At 40.0% G+C, this 24417-nt stretch overlaps 1 protein-coding gene across 1 annotated transcript in view; it reads right to left on the bottom strand.

Moving 5' to 3' along the window:
- Window positions 1-24417, bottom strand: part of LOC139320230 (gamma-aminobutyric acid receptor subunit alpha-2) — a 441414-nt gene that overhangs the window by 52011 nt on the left and 364986 nt on the right. Inside the window, exon 9 of the mRNA XM_070948459.1 lies at window positions 2341-2350. Coding sequence (XP_070804560.1) covers window positions 2341-2350 — 10 coding nt within the window. The remainder of the gene's footprint in view (window positions 1-2340; window positions 2351-24417) is intronic.

The following is a 24417-nucleotide window of genomic DNA, read 5'->3' as shown; positions in this document are numbered from 1 at the left end:
ATGAAATCCTACAAGTCACTTTTAAAAATAAACTTCAAGTGCAGGGGCAGGAGGTTTTAACATTGAAAGAAATTCCCCCCAAAATGTTGAGAGCCAGAAAGGATTATGCTTTTCTGGTGGAAGAATTGAGAAACCGTCAGATACAGTATAGATGGGAAGTTCCAGCTGGTCTAGTGGTGAATTATTCAGAAGAAAGATATCGTCTCAATTCAGTGTGGAAGGCAAGAGATTTCTATACCAATGTATTAAAGGCTGGATGCCCACAGCCCCAGGAAGCTAGAAGGAAGATGGAAATAGAGGGGGCAAGAAAGGGAGAGAAAGAAGAATTGTTGGCACAGGCCCAAAAGGGTGATTTGATTATTCAAGAAGAATTAATACAATTTTCGACTACTGTTCAAGCTTTGGAGAAAGAAGAACCTAAGGATCAAAGACAGACTTAAGTGGCAGCCAAACGTCAAGAAGAATTAAGAGTGCAGCAACTTCAAATGATTCAAGATACTACAAAAACAGAAGCAGTGGAAGGAGCAAGGCCAAAAAGTAAAATGCATGGAGACTTCCAGCATATGCTCCAATTGCTTAAGGGGGCCAAGAATGGCAACTAGATTTTTGACCTGGAATGTTAATGGCCTAAATTCACCACAAAAGAGGAGAAAAATATTTCATTATTTGAAACAGTTTAAAAATGATGTAATTTGTTTACAAGAGATTCATATTAGAAGTAAAGATCAAAAGTACTTAATAAATGCAAGGTTAGGTATACATTTTGTTGCATCTGCTCCCGAGAAGAAGAATGGTAGAGTTATATACCTAAAAAAAGACTTAATTGCCAAATTAATCAAAGCAGATGATCAGGGAAGATTTATAGCAATTGAACTTTTAATAAAAGGAGAAAAGATACTTTTAATTGGAGTCTACGCACCGAACCAACAACAGGAAAAATTTTATAAGCTTTTACATTCCAAGTTACTACAATGGGATTATAAATCATGTATTTTATTGGGTGATTGGAATGGAGTTTTGGACACTAAAAAAGATAAGAAGGGGCTCTTGCAGAACATTTCAACGTGTGCCAGATTGCCAAAATCATTTTTTGAAATGATGGAGGATATGGAGCTGAGAGATATCTGGCAAGAGAGAAACCCCGAAGAAAAAGACTTTACCTTTTTTTCTGATAGACATCAATCTTGCTCCAGGATTGATTTTATATTAATTATAAATGATCTCTTTTCCAGGGTGAAGAAGACGAAGATTTGTCCAAGAGTTTTAACGGATCATAGTCCAGTTTGGATGGAATTAGAGTATGGAAGGGGATCTAAGAGGTGTTAGAGGTTAAATGAAAATCTGTTTAGATATGAGGAAAATGTAAAAGAATGTAAAAAATTTATGAAAGGATTATCATAAATATGCATAAGGGTACATCTATGGAAATGGTTTGGGATGCAAGTAAAGCATATATGAGGGGCATTTTGATATATTTGAATAATAAATATAGACACAAACAGGAAAAAAAAAAGGAAGGATTTAGAAGAGGAAATTAGAAAAAAAGAACAAGCTTTGATATTGAATTCAGCAGATAAGAAAATAAAAGAGGCAATTAATTTATTGCGAGGGCAATTTAATATGTTAATGGCAGATCAGGTCGCAACTAATTTGCAATATGCTAAACATAATATTTTTTGTAATGCTAATAAACCAGGGAGGTGGTTAGCATATTTGTTAAGGAAAAAACAAAAGTCACGGACTATAGAGAAAATAGAATATAAAGGTAAAGAGGTTTATCAGCAAAATATGATTAAAAAAGCATTTTTAGAATTTTATACGAGGTTGTATGCTAGTGATAAAATTCAAGGTACTGATATAGATAGATATTTACAGAAAGAGAATATTCCTACAATTACAAAAGAGCAAGGGGAGGGTTTAAATCAACCAATAACCACTGAGGAGATTATGTTTGCAATTAAGCAGTTGAAAGTGGGTAAAGCTACTGGGACGGATGGCTTGACAGCTGCTTATTATAAACATTTGCAGTTAGAAATGGTGGGAACACTCAAAGAATTATTTACTAATATACAATCTGGAGGAGATGTACCCCCATCTTGGAGGACAACTTATATTTCTCTGATTCCAAAGGAGGAGCAAGACCACACCCAGCCAAAAAATTATAGGCCCATATCACTCTTAAATACAGATTACAAGATTTTTGCTAAAATATTAGCAAATAGGTTAATGACAGTCATGCAACAAATGATTCATAATGACCAAACTGGTTTTATAAATGGTAGACAAATGAAGAGTAATGTAAGGCAAGTTGTTAACCTATTGGAGTATTTGGGGAAGAACAACCAAATCCCTGCGGTGCTGATATTTCTTGATGCGGAGAAAGCATTTGATCGATTGAATTAGCAATTTTTATTGAAAATAATAGAAAAGATGCAGTTTGGAGAACATTTCACAAAATCTATTAAGGCAATATATCAGAAACAAACAGCGCAAATAATAATGAATGGTAGTTTATTTTTTTTTTATTTTTTTTTTTATTGTAAGAAGTTATAATAATACAATTTTTTCTCCATCCGGTTACATAGTACGGAAAAAGAAATAAATGCAAATTACATATTGAACATAAATGAGTGATTTTTTCAGCCCAGATACATAGTAGTGCATAGCAGTAAATACAGAAAAAGTGGAGAATTGTGTTCTCATATCATTTAGGTCGTATATTATATATCTATAATAATCTTCTACTATACATTAATGAATACATAAATTTTGTCTCCTACTTATCCGAGTATCCTCTCCTTGCCATCTTATCTTTCCTACCATCCTCTCTACATCTTCTCTTACTATTCCGTTTTACTATTTCTTGTTCTGGTCTCTTCCCTTTTTATTTCAATTTCCTCTTCTCTAGCCACCCGTACCACTTGTCCCATACGCTGTAATAATCCGAATCATCTCTGTCATTAATTTCTAATGTTAATTTGTTCATCTCGGCACACTCCATTATTTTGCCGATTACTTGTTCCTCATTCGGGATTTTTTTCTCTTTCCATTGTTGGGCGAAGGCAATTCTTGCTGCTGTTATTATATGCAATGCCAAATATTTCTTCTTTTTTGTCATTTCCTTCTGAAGAATTCCCAGGAGAAGTATTTTAGGATCTAATTCGAAAGTTTCACCTATTATTTCTGAGAGCCAATTACAAATCGTCTTCCAGTACTTGAATGGTAGTTTAACAGATACTTTTAATATAGAAAAAGGAACAAGACAAGGATGCCCTTTGTCTCCATTATTGTTTATTTTGACTTTGGAATTTTTGTTAAGTAAGATACGTGGGTCGGAAAAAATAAGTGGAATTAAGATTAGGCAGTATGACTATAGATTACGAGCATTCGCAGATGACTTGGTTGTTACTTTAACCCAACCATTACAGTTGGTTGTAGGTCTAATGGATATAATTAACCAATATGGACAAGTATCTGGATTTAAAATAAATGCAGGGAAAACGAAGATAATAACTAAAAATATGACTATAAATCAAAAAGAAGAATTAGAAAGACTAACAGGATTTGAAATTGTAAAAAAAGTTAAGTATTTAGGGGTCTATATTATGACATCAAATGCGAAATTATTTAAGTATAATTATGATCCGTTGTGGCAAAAAATACAGAGAGAGATGGAAAACTGGAAAAAATTACAATTATCCTTGTTAGGAAGAATAGCAGCAGTAAAAATGAATGTTTTGCCTAAGTTTTTGTTTCTTTTTCAAATGATACCAATACTTAAAAAAGATGAGAATTTGAAAATATGGCAGAAGGGTATTAATAATTTTGTTTGGGCAGGGAAGAGACCGAGAATAAAACAAAAAATAATGCAGGATGTACGTGAAAGAGGAGGTCTCAAAATGCCTAATTTAAGACTATATTATGAGGCAGCTGTCCTATCAGCAATGAGTGATTGGATGAATTTAACAGAAGAAAGAATATTGAATATTGAGGGATATGGTTTGGTTTATGGATGGCATGCTTATTTATTATATGATAAGAAAGTGGACAAGAGTTTTAAAAGTCATATATTAAGGAATGCTCTATTGCGTGTCTGGAAAAAGTATAAGTATAAACTAAACAAGAAGTTACCATTGTGGGCAATACCCAGACACGCGATAGAGAATATAAGTGTAGAGCAAAGGCAGGATGAGATTACATATAAAGAGCTTCTTAACAAGGAAAGAGGTATACTACAATTAAAATCTTTGAATTAACTAAGAGAAGAAAGGACAATTCGAACATGGTTTCAATATATACAGTTGCAAGCTAGATGGAGAGAAGATCAGAAAATTGGTTTTCTGCAAAATGAGGAGAATTTGGTAAAACAGATTAGAGATCAAAGTCAAATGCACATAAAAAGGTTGTATAATGCGTTGGTAGAAATAGATTCAGAAACGGAGTTAGTTAAGGACTGTATGATAAAGTGGGCACAAAATATTGAAGAACCAATAATGATGGAAACATGGAAAAAAATATCGGTTAGAAATATGAAGTTCACGCAAGCCCAAAATTTAAGAGAGAATTTTTATAAAATGTTTTATAGATGGCCTCTGGATCCTAAAAAGCTAGCCTGTATGTATCCAAGTGCGCAATCTAAGTGTTGGAGATGTGAATGTGATGATGCCACGTATTATCATATATGGTGGACATGTAAAAAAATTAAGGCATTTTGGATAAAAATATGGTGGATTATTCAAAATATTCTCAAAAAGAAGATAAAATTTACTCCACAGTTCTTTTTGTTAGGCATAATTACAGATTGTACTGTTATAGAGACTAAGTTGATTTTAAATTTAATAACAGCAGTCAGACTCTTGGTGGCACAGTACTGGAAGAAGGAAGACTTGCCTACTATTGAAGAATGGACACTAAAAGTAGTGTCTAAAAGGCCTGCCAGAATTCTTCCCGCTCTGCAGAGGGTGGCTAGCAATAAGGAGAGAGAGAAGATCGAGCCAGAAGACAGGCTGAGATCTCAACTAACAATCAAAGGTGCTGTGATGCCTACCAGAATCCTTTCCCCTCTACAGCAGACAGATAATAATAGAGAATCTGAGAAAGCTGGGCCTGTAACACGCAGCCAAGCAGCTAGGATGAGGAAGCAAGAAGAAAAACTGCTGTCCTCCAATAGGGACACAGAGTTGCAGGCTAGCCAGCATACGTCAGCAGCAGCAAATATAGATAAGTGACACCTCCGACCTCGCAACAGAGAACCCATAGCTTCCAAACGAAACAAGAGCCTGAAGATGACAGGGTTGTGAGCCTGTCGAAATGTTGCTATAAGAGAGACTTTTAAAGTCACTGGTAGGATTTTAGCTGAGTTTTTAAAGGACCTTGCAGAGTGCTCTGTAGGGATTTTTAGAAGATTTTAAGATGGGATTTTAACCAGTTTTAAACATTTTAACCAATTTATTTACAATGATGCGGGAAAACACCCGAGAGGATGTTTTCCCGCGGGTAAAAGAGGGGGGGGAAATTGTTGTAATGATTGTTAAAATTGTTGTAATGATTGTTAAAACTTTTTAAATTAAAGAAAAATTGGAAGCTCCCTGCTGTTGTTTCCCCACAGGTCATCTCAACTGCTGCTGCCTCCGACCTCTTCCATTCAGAGCCCTGCACGGCAGCAGCAGGGGTGTAAATGGGAAACCCCTGGCCACCACCGCCTCCCCACTTCCCGCTCCATTGTGTTCTGTGCTTTCATTCATCCACCTGGCTCTCCTTCTGGCCACCTGCAGTGAGTTGTTCCCACGGCAAATTGGTCATATAGATTTGTCCTGCAGCGACTTGGCAGTGGCATGTTGGCAGAGGTAAGTTGGCAGTAGCAAGCTGGCCACAACGAGCTGGTAGCGATGAGCTGGCCATGGTGAGTTGTCCCATTCTGATTCTATGTACTTTGGGCAGTGACATGATTACAGAAAGCCTGGATGTGAAAGGTTTACTTATGTTACCAACATCATTTATGAATAATTATCAGATGAAAACTAATAGTCTGACTGATTAATGCTTAGCACTTCTAAATCTATGTAGTCCAACCGTAGACTATCAGAATAAATAGGGTGAATATTAACCCCTGTTAAAATGCTAGGTATTTGAGATATTAAAAAATCAAACCAAAATAAATCACTTCAGAATTTTTTCCACCTTTATTATAGCATATAAGTTGTACAATTCAATTGAAAAACAAACTGAAATCGGATGGGGGGAAAATAACAATAGAAAACTACAACAATGTAGCTGCATAAGTGTGGACATGCATAAACTAATATTTTGTTGAAGCACCTTTCATTTTATTCAAAGCACTCAGTCTTTTGGTGTTGGAGCCTATCATCAGAGCACACCTTGCCTTGGGAAGCTTTGCCCACTTCTTTGCAAAAGTGCTCCAAATATGCCAGGTTGCGAGGGACATCTCCTGTGCACAGACCCCTACAGGTCACCCCACAGATTTTCAATTGAATTCAGGTCCAGCTTCTGGCTGGTCCATTCCAAAACTTTGATCTTCTGGTGAAGCCATTCTTTTGTTGATTTGGAGATATGCCTTAGATTGTTGTTGTGTTGAAAGGTAAAATTCCATTTCTTCTTCAGCATTTTAGCAGAGGCCTGAAGGTTTTGTGCCAAAATCGATTGATCATAATTCCTTCCAACATGATTAAAGCCCCAATTCCACCTGAGAAAAAACAGCCCCCAAAGCATAATGCTGCCATCACAATGCTTCACTGTGGGTATGGTGCACTTTTGGTGATGTGCAGTGTTGCTTTTGCACCAAACATACATTTTGGAATGATGGCCCAAAAGTTCAATCTTGAGCTCATCAGACCAAAAAAACATTTCCCCACATGCTTTTGTCACATGTGATGTACATTTTTGCAAAATGTAGCTGGGCTTTTATAGTTTTGTTTGTGAGAAAAGGTTTCTGTCTTTTCACCATATCCCACAGCCCAGACATACTGCTTGAAGAATAGGGGAGACTGTTGTCATATGTAGTAGTTTTGGCAACCAGTACTTGCCAAAAATTCCTGCAGCTCCTTTAATGTTGCTGTGGGGCTCTTTCCTCTTGTTTTTCAGAAATTTTGGAGGGACATCCAGGTCTTGATACTATCATTGTTGTGCCATATTTTCATCACTTGTCGATGACTGTCTTCGCTGTGCTCCATGGTATATCTAATGCTTTGGAAATTTCTTTGTACCCTTTTCCTGACTGATATCTTCTAACAATGAGATCCCTTTGATGCAAACCATGATTTTTTTTTTTTTGTAAACAAGTTTTATTAAAATTTTTCTTTCATTATACATATTTTGTGAACAGAATGTTGACCGGGTCACATACATCGCCTTTTCCATATTCATCCCTTTTATATAATACTTTATGACAAATTCATCATTTTTCACCGTGTCTTGTTATTTCATCTCCCCCCCAATACATTTTACATATTTCTAATTTCGGCCATAATATTCTTTTTCCATATTTCTTTATCTTATCTTAATATCTTCTTAATACATAAGACATCAACTGTATCACTATCAACCCTTTAACTCCTAATTTCTTACAATAACATCAATTAATTATCTTATTTCTCCATTAGCAAAATATATTTCTCAAAATCCCCATCCCATTTTTCAACTATACACAATATATATCATCATGTTCAATTCTTACATTAAAACCCTTTAACTTAATTGACTATCCACATCTTATCTTAATCTCTTCTTAATACATAATACATAAACAATATCACTCTCTGCCCTTGATTCCTAATTTCTTACAATAACATCAATTAATTATCTTATTTCTTCATTTACAGCATATATTTTTGAAAATCCCCATCCCACTTTTTAATGTTTCAATTTTGTCTCTTAATTTAACTTGTCTTCATAATTAAACCCAATTACCATTTCATATTTCATCTGCTATTCTGTTTTACTATAAGCAATATATATCATCATATTCACTTCTTACATTAAAATCCTTTAACTTAATTGACCTTCCACAATTAATAATGTTATTTAAATCTACTAATATATACCTTATTTCCCTTCCTCCTTTTCACTATTCTTTCCCACTTTAACCATTTTCTCTTGGTCTCTCCAAAATTCCACTCTGTAGTATTTTCCTCCTTTTATCCCGTTCTTTTAACTTCTTTTTTTTTCTTTTTATATTTATTATATCTTTTCTCCTGAATCCTTTTTAAATATATTACTCAAGTAATTCTCCCCAAGTTTTCTCCTAGTCTCTTTCAACTATTTCCTTCTTATCATTTTTCTTGTAAGAAAAAGGGCGTAGGAATTAGAGAAGGAACAAATTGATTTATTTGACTTGGAGAATGGAAATAAGAGGAATAACTATAATGTTGCATAGAGGACAAAAATTTGAGGATATAAAAGTTGAAATGGAGTATACACGTGTGGACAAGAAAATGAAAATGGAGAAATAAGACATAGAAGTGGAAAATAAAGAAGATAAAGACATTGTAATTAAATATGAATAAATAACTGAACATGTGAATAGTAATAATAAAAAGGAGGTCTCTAGAGATTATATTGAGATTAACAATAACATAATGATGATTATATTGAGATTAACAATAATATAATGATGATTATATTGGGATTAACAGTGAATGATAAAAGAATAAAAGGTTGGAAATTATTAAGGGAAATAAAAAAGTCCAGGATTTGGATTTATAAAATGACTATATTGAGATCAACAAATGTGAGAAGAAATATGTTACAGATACTTAGAAATGAAATATGGATTGAAGCTAAAATGTATGGAAAATAGACTATGTTAAAAGAAAATATAGCAATAGACATAATGAATTAATTTTTTATTAAGGTATTAGAAGGTATTACTTGAGAAAATTGATGGCTATAATAATTGGGATATTGTTTAAATACCTGTAACAATTGTAATAATTTTAATATGTTTGAATAATATATTTACAAAAGTAAAAGATGATTATGCTGGGATTAACAGTAGAATGATAAAAGAAGGTTCCTATAGATTACACTGGGATTAACAGTGGAAAAAAAAATAAAGATGATTACACTGGGATTAACAGTGAGAAAAATAAAGATGATTACACTGGGATTGAGTCAACCTTGAGTTGAGTTGTCTGAGTCAACCTTGAGCCCATCAGAATTGAACTGCCGAACTGCTGGCAGCCAGCAGTCAGCAGAAGTAGCCTGCAGTACTGCATTCTAACTCAAGATGCTTGGAAAACACTGAAAAATAAGAGTATAAAAGCCCAATCTAACACAATACCACTGAGAAAGAAAACCAAGAGACCCCAGAAGAAGCTAGCATGATTGCATGAAGAACTCTCTGACAAGTATAGGGCAACTTTAATTAAATCTTTTAACATCATAAGACAATCTCCAAAATATGACCAGTCTTTCTTTCTTTCTATATTTTTTCCAGTCCTTCTTCAATAATACTTTCTTCTTTGGCATTGCTCCTCCCCCTGCTTTTATTTTCAAAAATTTTTGGGTTTGAAATTGTAGTTGGTGTGTCTTTGGAATTTGTTCTCTTCTTGGGGTTGTTTCCTTTAATTTGAAGCCCCCATTTCGACTCTTCCTGCATTTGTAATCCATCAGTTCGTTCCTTAAATATTGATTCTGTCTGTAGAGCCAAAACTTGTCGAAATATTTATCAACCTGCAGTAAAGAGTCTTCTTGCTGTTTCTCAATTAATTGAATGGAAGCCTCTTCCAGAACCTCTATTTTTGGTATAATAACCTCCGTTTTAGCCCCAACAGTGTCTCTTTTATCCTCCAAAGTCACATTATCCTGATTAATTTCTTCCTCTTTTCCAGCCAGCAAGTCATTATTATTCCCCAATTTAAAATCTTGAATAGTTCTTTTAATTATCTGTCTTATCTCAACAGTAAAAGTTTTTTTAAAAATCTTTTAAGTCCTTCGCAGTCACCACTTGTAAGTTTGCTGACTCATATAATCAGTCTTTAATTTCAGCCATTTTTTTATTTGTCTCTTTATGTTTGTATTAATTCGGCTCTCAGGTCATTAAATCCAATTATTTTCCACACAAATTAAGGATATGAGTTAGTTAAAATCAATACCACAGTCTTTTCCATTCCACTGGACTTCCAGTGGCTCCGCGAACAGCCCCGTGACTCCGTATAGCCGCTAGAACAGCGAAAATCAGCTGTCTAGCGGCTTAAAAACTCTCCCCTAGGGAAAAAGGGGAGAGAAGAGCAGGAGGGTCTGGGTAGAGCTCCCCTAGACCCCCCAGGCTTTTTTTTTAAGCCTGGGGTTTGCAGGGTGAGAGCTCCCTGAAAGCCCTTTAGAGCTCCGGAGCCAGGACGATCTGCTTAAAAACAAGGAGACCGAAGCGTCGTGACCACACCAGCAAAGCAAGTAGAAAGATTATAAAGAATTTGGATTTTGGATGCTGGCAGAGTTAACCCAGGAGACTAAAAATGCAAGTATTGTATGTTAACTCCGTTTAAAAAGGGAAAGATGGCACCTTAGGGCGTGAAAATGAAACTTATAAGTGAAAGTCCTTGTTAACATCAGTAACATTGTTAAAGCTATCAGGTTATTTAAAGTGGAAGTGGAACCTTATTGCATTTGTTGACTAAATTAGGGGGTAAGGCAAATTCTGTGGAGATAGTATACTTTCACTTCAGTAAGACATTTGACAAAGTAGGCCATAGCCTATTTCTTGCTAAGTCAGAACAATGTAGAACAGATAGTAACACCATCAGATAGATTCACAGATGGCTGACCTACCGCACTCAGCAGGTAGTCCTCAATGAAACTAAACCTACATGGGGGGAAGCATGTAGTGCAGTACCTCAAGGTTCTGTCTTAGGCCCAGTGCTCTTCAATATCTTCATCAATGATCTAGATGAGGGGATAGAAGGGGAAGTCATCAAATTTGCAGATGACACCAAGATGGGGGGAATAGCTAACACTTAAGATGATAGACTCAAGATTCAGAAGGATCTTGATAGACTTGAACATTGGGCTTTATAAAAAAATGCAATTCAATGGTGAAAAAAGATCCTACACATAGGCATGAAAAACCAAATTCACAGGTATAGAATAGGTGGCACCTGGCTCAACAGTAGTGACTGTGAGAGGCATATGTAGACCACCACTGAAGCATGAGCCAGCAGTGTGTTGATAATGCAATCCTAAAATGCATCAACAAAGGGATAGTTTCAAGATCATATGAAATGATAAAAGTGCTTTATACTGCACTGATGAGACCATGCTTGAAAAACTGCATTCACTTCTAGTCATCATGATACAGAAAAGATGTTGAGACCCTAGAAAGAGTGCAAAGAAGAGCAACAAAGATGATACAGGGTCTGGAGGCTAAACTGCAATGGATGGTTGCAGAAACTAGGTATGCCTAATCTAACAAAGAGAAGGACTAGAGGTGAATGATAGCAGTCTTCCATACTTAAGGGGCTGTCACAGAGAAGGAGTCAACCTAGTTTCTAAAGGATTTGAGGGCAGGACAAGAAATAATTGATGAAAGTCACTCAAAGAGAGATATGATGTAGAATTAAGGAGAAATTTCCTGACAGTGAGAACAATTAATCAGTGGAAGGATTTATCGAATATACAATGGTTATTGATCTCATTCAAGGTGTGATGAGTCTACATACAGACAGGAGATTGAACAACTGGCCCTGGAGCTGAATATACTAAAAACTGTAGAGTTGAAAGTGGATTTAAGGAAGAGCCCTCCTATTCTACCACCTCTTACAATATTAGACAACACAGTGTCAACAGTAGAGACCTTCAGGGTTCTGGGTTCTATAATCTCCCAGGATTTGAAATGGACACCTAACATTAGAACCATCATTTAAAAGGCGCAACAATAAATAATGTTCTTTCTGCATCAACTCAGAAAATTCAGACTGCCCCAGGAATTGTTGATACACTTCTACAGAGGAATTATAGAGTCTGTCACTTTTACTTCTATAACTGTCTGGTTTGGTACAGCAACCAAACAGGACAGGTACAGCGGGGCCTGTTTCCTTATACTCAGCGCCTGGTGGATCGCTCCACAGTTTCCCACACCGAGCCCAAGCTACTAGAGCGACAGCCACCACAGGAATTGGATGGGTGCAGCAACAGATTTTTCTGAGCCAGCCTGACACAGTGCTGCAGAGACCCCAACTGGGGCTATTAAGACTAAGTGCTGGACCTGCAAGAAAGTGAAGGCTTGCTGGATAAAAATTTGGTGGGTTATGCAAAATGTTTTGAAGAAAAAACTCCAATTCTCTCCTCAATTGTTTTTATTGGGTATAGTTAAGGGCTTTTCAGTGGCTGAAACAAAATTGATATTGTATATGGTGACAGCAGCTAGGTTACTGATTGGTCAATATTGGAAAGGGGATGTTATGCCTACAATTGAAGAATGGACTTTGAATGTGGCCAATTTGGCAGAAATGGCGAAAATATCAGCATACTTAAAAGACCGGACTCAAGAGACCTTTGCATGGGAGTGGAAGAAATGGATAGATTATGTGCAGAACAAATACCAAACTAGGAAGTACCAGATAGCTTTTAGTTGAATGTTGTGTAGAAATGTATAGTATATAGAGGGTAGAATAGCTTAATGTTATGCAGAAATGTATAGTACACAGTGGGGAGAATAGAAGGGTAGTAAAGTAAGATATAATATAATGTGGATGGATTTCACCTTGGGGAAGTCATGGGAGGAGGGGAGGGTTAGGGAGGGTTGGGGGGGGAAATGGGAAAATTTGTATTTGTAAAACTTTTTCAATAAAAAAAAAAGACTAAGTGCTCTACCCCAGCAGCCAGCAATCAAACTGCTTCCTACGGACCAGAATCCTCCCAGATGGGCATTTTACCCTGGCCAGGGATGGGTACAATATCAATAGACGCCTGCTCCAATGTTACAACCCATGCCCATCTACCCGCTGGCGTACTTCCTGCCACTGAATCTGGGTCCCAGTCCAACCACCTGTGCAGCTGCAACCAGCTGCAGCCCAGCAGCAAGTACCAGCCCAACAGCCAGTGCCAGCTCAGCCACCCGTGCAAACTCAACAACTAGCTCAGCAGCAGGCCCAGCCAGCAGCTATCCCCCCACGCTTCAGGGCAACCTTTGATGGAAACCCAGGAAAGCTAGCCTATTTCCTCAATCATGTCTGGGCCTACATTGATCACTATGGAAACCAATACTTGTCAGATTGGGAGCTGATTTCGGTCATAGCAGACGGTATGAATGAAGGGGAGGCTTCAGAGTGGATAGCTGAGCTTCATGATGAAGAAGTCCCCAAACTGGATGACACCAATGAATCCGTCCAACTACTCAGGGGTTGGTTCGAAGATATGGCCCACCGGGTAGAGGCTGAATCCCAGATCAAAGCACTGAAACAAGCCGTCCAAGCCTCTAAGGAGCTAATTTGGGATGTGGCCAGCACAATCACCAGGTTTCCAAATGTTTGGCTCCAGCCCCGGTCCCGCAAGCAAGAGTTCCAGCCACACTCTGGATAAGGAAGACCTCACAGAAGCCCCCCAATAAAGGGAAAATTGCCAAACAGGCTGTCAAGGCTCCAGTCCTTTCCACAGAAGTCGAGGGAACTCCAGCCGAAGAAAACCTACCAACCCTAGTCGAGGGAAGCAGTGGCGAGGATGACCTGATGGTAAATGAAGTCATCCACCCCTTTACCATCAAAACCTGAATAGTAGTGCCGGAGATAGGAGCCCAAGGGGAAGTAGAAGCTGTCATAGACACCAGCTGCACCGGATACCCAATCAGCCTCCTCATAGTCAAGCAGCTAGGCATATGTATGAGGCCCCTAGCATGACTCATCCACTTTGAGCAGGTTGATGGGACACTAACTGGCAGAGCCCCTGCCATATTAGTTACAGAAGCGCTCAGACTAGAAATGGGCCGTCACCAAGAATTCATTCGATTCGTCATAGCCCCAAAAATGACTGAGTCAATCATACTAGGGCTCACCTGGCTAGACAAATGGGGACCAACCATGACTTAGGAGAACGGCTATAGTGTCAGCCTCCACCTTTTCTGCTTTGGCTGCCATAGTAATGGGAGGGGGAGAGCTGGGTAGCATGGGAGGGGGGAAGCGTGCTGGAGGAAAACGAAACCGATAGTTAAGCCACCGGACTGTATCTTTGAAGCTGCCATTGGGCCAACGGTCGTGGCATTCCTGATTGACGACGTTGCCAGACGTGTGTTTCCACCTGACCCCTGGGAGACCTTTGGATTGGATGATTTACGGTGGACAGTGGGAGGGGATGCTTTCTATATGCAATTTTCACGCGTTTTGCCTTCGATTCTGCTTTCCTTTGGTTGCGTTCACTTCATCTTCTAGTAAAAGTACCTTTCTCTATAAACAATGGAGTTTGGGTCATTCTTTCCTGGACTTTGAAGGAAGCAGAATCTCATCTCCAGCCATCCCGGATAAACACTGAGGGGGCTGAACCCAAGATATGTCTGATCAAGAGAGTGGAGAGGAAGAAGAAGCTGGGGAAGAAACACCTCAGGTTTCTGGAGCTCAAGAGAGGGATGCAGCAGCCCAGGGACCCCCAGCCTTCCAGGCCCCACCCCACAGACACAAAAAGCCAAAAATTCCCCCCCTAACCGGAAAATATGATGGGAACCCGAAGACCTTGGGGCTTTTCTTGACCCAAGTGTGGAACCACATGCAGGACTGGGGGGAGGATTACTTATCAGATGCGGCATGAGTAAGATGCATCATGAATGTCTTAGAGGGAGTAGCAGCTGAATGGATGGTGGTCCTCCACAATAATAACTCTCCCTTGCTGAGGAATTACAACCTGGTCATGGGGGCTCTTAGGAGGTGGTTTGAAGACCACCTAGCTGAGCGGAATGCGAGACTCAGAATGAAGGGTATCCAGCAAGGCTGGAGATCGGTGGCAGAATACACCCAAGAATTTCGCGATCTAGCACCCTACATGACAGGGTGGTCAGAAGCGGCCCTACTGGAGAGTTTCAAGGACGGACTAAATGAAGACATATACAAAGACGGGGGGTCCCCGAAGACTTGCAGGGTTGGTACGTAGTAGCTGAGGATGTGGAGATCGAGCTGGCCCGAAGCCTACTCCGAGGGGGCCGTGCAGGGGGCCCGTCATCCCCCTTCTACTGCGAAGGAGCGCCAAAGGCGGGCGCGGGAAGAGTGGAATTCAAACCAAAATCGAAGCCCTTCACATGTTTCAAATGTGAAAAGGAAGGCCATCAGGCCGCCGAATGTTTCTCCAAGCCAGTGCCAAAGTCTACCATCTCGGGACCAAAGAAGGCTAACAAAGCACCCGCAAAAGCTCGCGAAACCACCCTGAAAGGAGAAGTCGTTGAGTTCGCCCCCTGAAACCAGGGTGAGTTGGGAACTCCGACCACCACGGACGACAGCGGGACAGACTCTGACTCCGATGATCTGGTGAGTCACACTGAGGGCCCCATGCTCATCCCCATAGAAATAAGGGTGCCGTCCACAGGGGCATATGCGCAGATGTTAGCCCTATTAGACTCTGGGTGCACCAGGTACATAATCAGCCTGAAAGTGGTGGAGAAAATGGGCCTGAGGCTAAAAATGTTAAAAAGGCCCATTGTGTTCTGTCAGTTGGACGGATCAATTGCAGGAGGGGGCCCAGCCAGCTTTGTGACCGAACCCATTGAAATGCAATTGGGGGATCACGTAGAGACCCTCAGGTTTATTGTGGCCCCTGGCATGGAACGACCCCTCATACTTGGACTGCCCTGGCTCCGTAGATGGAACCCACGGGTTAACTGGAAAACGAGGGTTTTGCGCATTCGCACCGGAAAACCGAGACTAGAGAGGGAAGAAAACCCCCTGGAGGACGGAGTAGAACACGAAAGGGTGGAAGTGGCAATAGGCCACATCGAAGGGGAGGAAAAGATTCCAAAGGAGTATTGGGATCTCTGAGAAGTTTTTAGTGAAAAGGCCTCGGATGTGCTACCCCCCCACAGAGTTACGGACTGTACCATTGAAATACTCCCCAGGGTGAAGCTCCCTAAGCCAAAGATCTACCCCATGACCCCTCAAGAACTAGGGGAATTGCGAAACTTCATTGATAAAAACCTAGAACAGGGTTTTATCCAACCAGCCAGACCAAGGGTGGCGGCACCTGTAATGTTCCAAGAAAAGAAAGATGGCTCTTTTCGTTTGGTAGTTGATTATAGGAATATCAACACTATTTGCGTGGAAAACGTTTACCCCCTGCCGCTCATGAAGGACATGCTAGCACATTTAGGAAAGGGGAAAATTTTCACCAAACTGGACTTACGAGAGGCATACTACAGAGTGAGAATTAAGGAGGGGGATGAATGGAAAACCGTGTTTAACTGCCTACTGGGATGTTTCCAGTTTCGAGTGCTCCCTTTTGGACTACAAGGAGCCCCTGCTGTGTTCATGCAATTGATTAACGAAGTACTGCATGAGCACCTGTATAAGGGGGTGCTGGTTTACTTGGATGACAATCTTATCTACTCTGAGAGCATGGACGACCATGTGAAATTGGTGCGAACTGTCCTGAAAAAACTCAGGGCTGCTGAACTATATGCCAAGCTCTCTAAATGTGAGTTCCACCAAAGCAAAATTGACTATCTTGGATATTGCATTTCGCATGAGGGAATAGAGATGGACCCTGGAAAAGTTCGGGCAGTATTGGAATGGGCCGCGCCATGCACCCGCAAACAAATACAACGTTTCCTCAGATTTGCCAACTTCTATAGACAGTTTATCCCCTCGTTCGCCAAAATAGCGCTGCAAATAACAAATCTTCTGAAAACAAAAGGTGAAGTAAGACCAAAGCCCTGACAAGCCCTTGAATGGACTATGGACTGTCAGGCGGCATTCGAAAAGTGGGCAGTTGAGTCCTTCCTCAGGTCCTTGGATCTATTGACCCATGTGAAAGATTGCAAGATCCACCCACAGTTAGCCCAGCAGAGTTCTAGTATTTGAGGGGCTGCCACAAAGAAGAGGTGTGTGTGTGTGTGTCAGCCTATTCTCCAAATCACCTGAGGACACGATAAGAAACAGGGATTATTAACTCCTGGTGAGCAACGGCTGTAAGGAGCTCTCCCAAAAGCAAATTAGGTTTTTCTTTTTTAACGTTTTTAAAGTATTTTTATATTTTAAATTCATTTTTAATCTATTTTTAATTTATACTGGACTTTTACAAAGCACATATAGTGTGGCTACTGTTTGTTTTAGACATATTTTAACAATACTACAACTTGCATTCCTGGCTTAGGCTACTCCTGTGACTTCTCCTTGCAAGGCCTGAAATTCGGATTACCGGACTTGTTGACAAACCTCAGTGGAGGCCCCTAACCTCGGAGGGGATTTTGAGCTGTTTGTTTTTTGAACGAGTACAGTAAGGAACTGGCTGGCTGCAGACGCTCCTGGTAGGCCTGCTTTTAATGAAACTCTATCAGCTTTTTAGTCTCTTTCTCCCACATATTTCCCCTGTGAAATAATTTAAACAATTTAAACAATTCTGAAAATAGATGATAGCAAAGAAGTGGGAGTAAAAGACAAGCCGTTGTTTGGAAAGGAGATTGGTTTTTACCTCCGTGGTGCCTCGGCTGAGACCATCATTAAGGCCTACCTTAACTACGATTGCTGAGGGAGGATAAATTGTTGCGATATTTAATTTCGCTGGGAGATACTGGATCAACTATCTACCAGAATGGTGAAGAAGAGTAAGAGGCAGAGAGCTTACTCTCTCTCCCCAAAATCTATGACAGAACTTAATTACTCCAAGCCTCTTAAACAGCTTAAATTGGATGACTTTATGGAGAGGTGTAATCCAGAACCCCAATCTGAACTTCGAACTTTGTCTCTGTCGACTGTATCATTGGGAGAGGGAGATACAGAAAGGGAGCTTTCTTCCCGGATTTCAGATTTAAACTCACCTGCTAGAATGGGTGACTTTTCAAGCTTTATCCCCTCTCCTACTTCTAGCTGTTTAAAAGAAGTTCCGACATATTCAGACCTCAGAGAGATGGTCTGTACTCAGAGTATGTTAACTGCGCACACAGTAGATTCAATATATGACTTACTGACATCGATCAAAAGAGACATCGAGAGGATCTTCCAATTCTTAAATGGCCCTCACCCTGCAGCTAAGGAGGGTGAGACTGCACACCGTCCTGACCCGCGGAGAGAATGGAAGGGTTTAAGACCTCAACCCAAACAACAAAGCATTGCAAGTACTGATGCTAACCCTCATCAAGGAAGAAGGTTGTTAAAGAAACAAATTGCTTTAAGGATAAGGAAAATCCCATGCAATAGAGGACGATGGACTTCAAAGGAAAGGATAATCCTCTCATTTGCACAGCTATTGCAATCTGATCCTTTATTAATAGATCTACTCGGATACGAAAAACTTCCCCAGCATAGCAATTGTGTTCGACTAATACTGCATTTTGACAGCAATACTATTCCGAATGCTGTAATGAAAAGAAAAGGATCCCTGCTCAGATTTGAAGTCATTCCTACAAGAGTCTTTTCGAGTGGGCCTATTAAACCGCTTTTACAAGGACTTAACCAAACATCAAAAATGGTACCTAGGAACCACTCTGCTACCTCCAGGGTCTTTCCTCTAGAATCTGGAGAAGCTATGGAGGCAGGCCAGACCACGGAGGTCCCACATATGAAGGCAAGCACCGACAAGCCAGAGGATGTTATAATCAGCGAATTTGTCTCCTTGTCTCCAAAGGAGCAAAGGTCGATGTTAATTGAATTTGACTTATTAAGATCTTCGCTAGCAGAAGCCTGCAGTTCAACGAGAAGGCTATCCAAGTTGGAAGAACGGGGAAAGAATGTTCAGACAAGGCCTAAAGTTGTTAAGTCCGTCCAGCGGGATAGAAGGGAAGGCAAAAGACTTTTCAAAGAAACAAAGACCATGAATGTAGCGGCAGAAGTTCACCCTCCCCCAACTGTGCAACTGCCCTCACCTGTCTCATCTTCCTTAAGAACGGGGGAGGCACTTCCGCAACACTTTTGCCACTTTTGACTCCTTTGGTACTTCAGAGAAGGCGGTGGTAGTAATTCCGGACCCCTCCACCAGAAGGGTGGAGGAAGAGACACAAGGAGTAGTGCCTCGGGGTGATTGACTAGACAACAAATGGCCAATAACTAGGGTATCTTATATCCCTAGCCTTTCCCTCCTGTCCTGAAATATAGCGGGCTGGAAAGGCATTGCAAACCGGATGGATTTTATAAAACTGATTTCAACACATCATCTCATCCTCCTTCAAGAAATCTGGCTAACTACTAATGATCCACAGATCAGCTTACCGGGCTTTGCCTCATGGCATAAACCGGCAGGCAAAGTCAATTTAAGAGGGAGGGCAATTAGGGGCTTAACCACGATGGTCAAAAGGGATACGGGATGGAAGGGTGAAGAAATTTCTTTAGACCCTCAATTCCAATATATTCTGCCTATTAGATTTTCGTTCAGGGGGATGGACTTAATCTTAATTAATGTATATATTGCTCCTTTTTCATTCCACCTTCTAGGAAGGGATTTGTGGGATGAATTAGATTCAGTATTAGCTACCTTAAAGGGACGCTTTCCCCAAGCAAAAATTATATTAGCTGGAGATACTAATGCAAGACTAGGCCCCTCAATGAAGAGCTATGCTAACCGAGGCCTGGTACCAACTGGATACTTTTATAATGAGTTTACCTGGTCCTCAATGGACAAGAGGACCAATAAATATGCCCAGAGGTTAATTTCCCTGCTGTTTATGAATGATATGCAAGTACTTAGTGGCTTGAGTGATGGGTATATATATCCCTATACTTTCTCGTTCAACAAAACCTCAACCTCTATCGATTATATCTGCACTTCCTCTACTTTAGTACACCATTTTTCAGATGTAAGAGCTATATTTAGAGAGGAAAGTGACCACTTTCCCATCACGGCTCTGGTTTCACTCTCTTCAGAAGTTAGGCCTCATTCAAGAGAGGAAATTGACACCTTAGTAAACGCCCGGGTTTATAACTACAAAAGGTTATATTGGCACAGACTTGATGTCAAATCTGTGACCACTTATTTGGGCTCAGACGAAGCCAGACACCTAGCAAGGGAAATCTCCCAATCTAAGCCCGGAGACAACACCCCAATGCCAGCTTATATAGAGCTAACTTCTACTCTTAAGAACTTAATGATCCAGAATCATAGAAAAGTAGATGGGATCTCTAGAAAGTGGTTTGATGATGATTGCCATAGCTTGAGGTCAAATCTAAGAGCTGCAGTTAGGAAAGTTAACCGGTCCAGACAGGATGGTGATTATTCAAATATGGTTCAACTCAGGAGAGCATACAAATCCCTCCTGAAAAACAAGAAAAGTAGCTATAATACTAGGATGTGGAAAGAGGTAGAAATGGCAGCGAAATCCCAATTCCCTACGATCTTTTGGCATAAGAATAGCCAGTATATTAAAACAACGTTCCCCATTTATGGACACTGATATATCAGCAGTAAAATGGGAGAAGCACTATCTTGCTTTATTTGATGGTAATAATACAACAAATGTCTTGCAACTGGATATTCTCCAGCAGGAATTAAGGAAATGTCCGGAATGGACACCAGTTACCTCTACCGAAGTTAAACATATAATTCAATCCTTAAAGGCCGGGAAGGCCCCTGGAGAGGACTTGCTGCCTCCTGAACTCTTTAGGTCCAACATTGACTTTTGGTACCAGTGCTGGTAGCACTGTTTACTTATATCAATAAAATAGGGATAATCCCTGAAGGGTGGAGGTTAGCTATAGTTTTTCCAATTTTCAAGAAAGGTGACAGAGCCGCCCCATCCAACTATCGACCCATCAGTCTTCTTAATATAATTTCAAAAATGTTTATCTGCTAAATAAAATAGAGGACTGGTGCTTGGATAAGGAAATTCTGGCAAATGAGCAGGCAGGTTTTAAATCAGGTAGGTCTACCATTGACAATTGTTTTGTCCTTTCCCACTTAATTAATAAATACAAGACCCAGGGGAAAAAGCTGTATACCGCCTTTATTGACCTTACCGCTGCTTTTGATTTTATAGATAGGAACCATTTGTGGAGGAAACTACAAGTCATGGGGATGGACCCCAGACTTATTTTGTTGATCAGGACTCTCTATACTAATATGGCAATTAGAGTCAGATATGCAGCAAATGGGGCCTCAACAAACAGCATACCGACAACTAGAGGAGTTGCTGGGCCCTACTCTTTTTAACCTTTATATAAATGATATCCCAGCGCAGCTGGATCTTCTGACGCATAGCCCCCAAATAGGCTCTAGATTTATTAACGTATTAATGTACGCCGATGACTTAGTGCTGTTTTCTAGAACCCAAATAGGAATGAGGAGACTTCTTGCCAAGCTCACACGTTATTGTACTACAAACCACTTGACTATAAATGTAAAGCTAAATCAAAAGTTTTAGTCTTTGGCAATAAGAATAAAAAGCACAATTGGCAGATTAATGACACAAAGATTGAGCAAGTTTCCCAATATACTTATCTTGGAATTGTTTTTTCCAGTGCAGGAGGTTGGACTCCGCACCATCAATACCTTTCTCAAAAGGTCAGAGCAGGAGCAAGCCTTGTATCCAAATTAAGTAAACATATCCAACCAACCTCCATTTTACCTCTTTGTAAAGTCTTTCAGGCTAAACTTGTTCCGATCATGCTCTATGGTGCTGAAATTTTGGGTCTTACAGAGGCCCCCATATTGGAGAGAACTCAAAATAATTTGTTAAGGAGGATGCTTGGGGTAAACAATTCCACTTCAGCTGCAGCCGTCAGAGCTGAATTGGGACATTTCTCACTGTACACCTATACAATCACTAGGGTGGTAGCCTACTGGCTAAAAATGACTCAGATGGAAGCCAGCAGACTCCCCAAAATCTGCCTAGAGGAACAGCAGATTTCTAATCCTCAAAGGTATTCCTGGCTAACCTGGCTGTCAGAAATATTGAACCGATATGGCGTAGGGTTCCCGTTGTGTGACACACTGAAGCAAGTTAAACAATGGATTAAAGATATACATGGGCAAATGGACATGGCAACTCTTTCAACTAATCACTCCCTTAAACTGCTGACAGCAGTTAAAACAACTTTCACCCTGGAAAAGTATTTACATTTAGAAATGCCATCAGTGGAGAGACAGTTATTTGTTAAGTTTAGATTCGAACTTTTAGATACCAACGTTAAATTCGGCCGTTACCGGAAAATCCCGTATGACAAAAGAACATGTATATGTGGGGTAAACGTCGTGGAGGACACGGCACATATAATATTCGAATGTAGGCTGTATGAGGAAGTAAGAAAACAATATCTGTCCCCAATTATAAATAAATTTCCCCATTGGAATATAAGGCATAAATTGGCATTTCTGTTGAAGGCTGACTCTCCTCCCATGGTAAGGGCTATCTTAAAGGGATGACAGCAATACGAGCCAGTTATATCGAAAAGAATTTCATTAATTGTAAGAAAGATGAGCTGAGTTAGAGAGGAGCTATCTTATTTGGGTTATCTAGTCTTGGCAACTTAGCTATTGAAATCTGATATTGTAAAATTTTAATGTCATATATTATATATTTTTAGATTGTTATTTCTGTAACTGTTTTGCCTTTTTCCCTTTTTCTTTTCTGTTTTGTTTGAAAAGGCCTTCGGGCTATTCAATAAACAAATACAATACATTCGAAAAGTTGAAATGGTTTTTTGCTGCTGAACATCCGGACATGGAAGAGCCTTTTGTAGTACAGGCTGACGCAAGCAACATGGCAGTAGGAGCAGTACTTCTGCAGAAGAATGCAGAAGAGAAATTACAACCCTGTGCCTATACGTCCCGCAAATTTTCAGAGACCGAAAGGAGATGGGCTATATGGGAGAAGGAAGCTTTTGCAGTGCGATGAGCATTGTTAACATGGAGACAATTTCTTGAAGGAGCTAAGCATCCTTTTGAAGTTTGGACTGACCATAAAAACTTGGAGGCTTTGAAAACACTGCGTAAGCTGTCACCAAAGCAAGCTCTCTGGGCTCAATACTTCAACCATTTTAATTTCACGTTATGCTACCTTCCTGGTGGAAAGAACTTCATGAAGACGCTTTTATTTCATCAAGCTGGCCTCGCCTAAACCTTCTCCCTTTTAAGTGTAAATTTTAAATTTTTAATGTATTTTAAAATTATGGGTATTTTAAATTATGGATATTAATTCAGCCAAATTTATTTAATTCATTTTATTTGATTTTAAATTTTGTATATCTATGTGTTTTATTTCATGGCTGTACACCGCCCTGAGTCCTTCGGGAGTAGGGCGGTAGAGAAATTCAATAATAATAAAAAAAAATGGTGGATGCACTTTCCAGATTGCCTCAATACAACAGTACCAAGGAGAAAGTGGTTCGGCCTATCATACCTGTGACACAACTAGCAGCGCCAGTAACTACCAGAGCACAGACGAGGGCTGATTCAGGCCTCTCGGGCGATTTGCTTCAGAAACTACAAGAAGCTCTAAAGACTGACAAGTGGTTTCGAACCCACTCGAATGAATGTACACTCCGTGATGGACTAGCTTGGATTGGGGCCAAATTGTATGTCCTGGCCAGTTAAGAGTAGCGGTGTTGTAGCACGCTCATTTCGCCAAGGCGGCGGGACACTTTGGATTTGTTAAAACTCTACATCTCGTTAAAAGACAATTCTGGTGGCCTGCATTCAAAAAGGACATAGAGGCATATGTAGCTAGCTGTCCGGTGTGTGCCTCAGCTAAGAGACCTCCGGGGAAGCCACATGGTTTACTTCAGAGTGTGGCAAGGCCTGGAAAAAGATATCCATGGATTTTATTGTAGACCTGCCGGAGAGTGGGGGGTGCACAGTCATTTGGGCAGTAACAGATTTGTTTTCCAAACAAGTGCATTTCATCCCTTATTCTAAAATCCCTTCAGCTAAAACCCTTGCAAAATTGTTTATTCAACATGTTTATCGATTATATGGGGCTCCAAAATGTATAATCTCGGACAGGGGTGTGCAATTTATCTCCAACTTTTGGAAGGAGTTTTTAGTATTAGTAGGCTCCGCCCAGGGGTTAAGCTCCGCCCACCACCTCCAGACAAATGGGGCTTGTGAGAGAACCAATGCCGTGTTAGAACAGTACCTAAGATGTTACATAAATTACCAGCAAGATAACTGGGTGGACTTATTGCCATTTGCGGAGTAGTAGCACCGGTTTCACTCCATTTAAGGTGGCCTCTGGCCAAGAGTTTGTGCCAATCCCAGAGCTACCACAGGATAACCCACAGAACCCCTCTTTAATTGAGTGGATCGAACAACTATGGGATACTTGGGCAGTAACTCAAAAAGCTTTAGATG

This window comes from Pituophis catenifer, unplaced genomic scaffold (genome assembly GCF_029215685.1).
Source record: "Pituophis catenifer annectens isolate HBS135680 unplaced genomic scaffold, rPitCat1.0.hap2 SCAF_8, whole genome shotgun sequence".
Lineage (NCBI taxonomy): Eukaryota > Metazoa > Chordata > Lepidosauria > Squamata > Colubridae > Pituophis > Pituophis catenifer.
The sequence above is the reverse complement of the archived record's forward strand: the minus strand, read 5'-3'. Positions and strand labels throughout refer to the sequence as shown.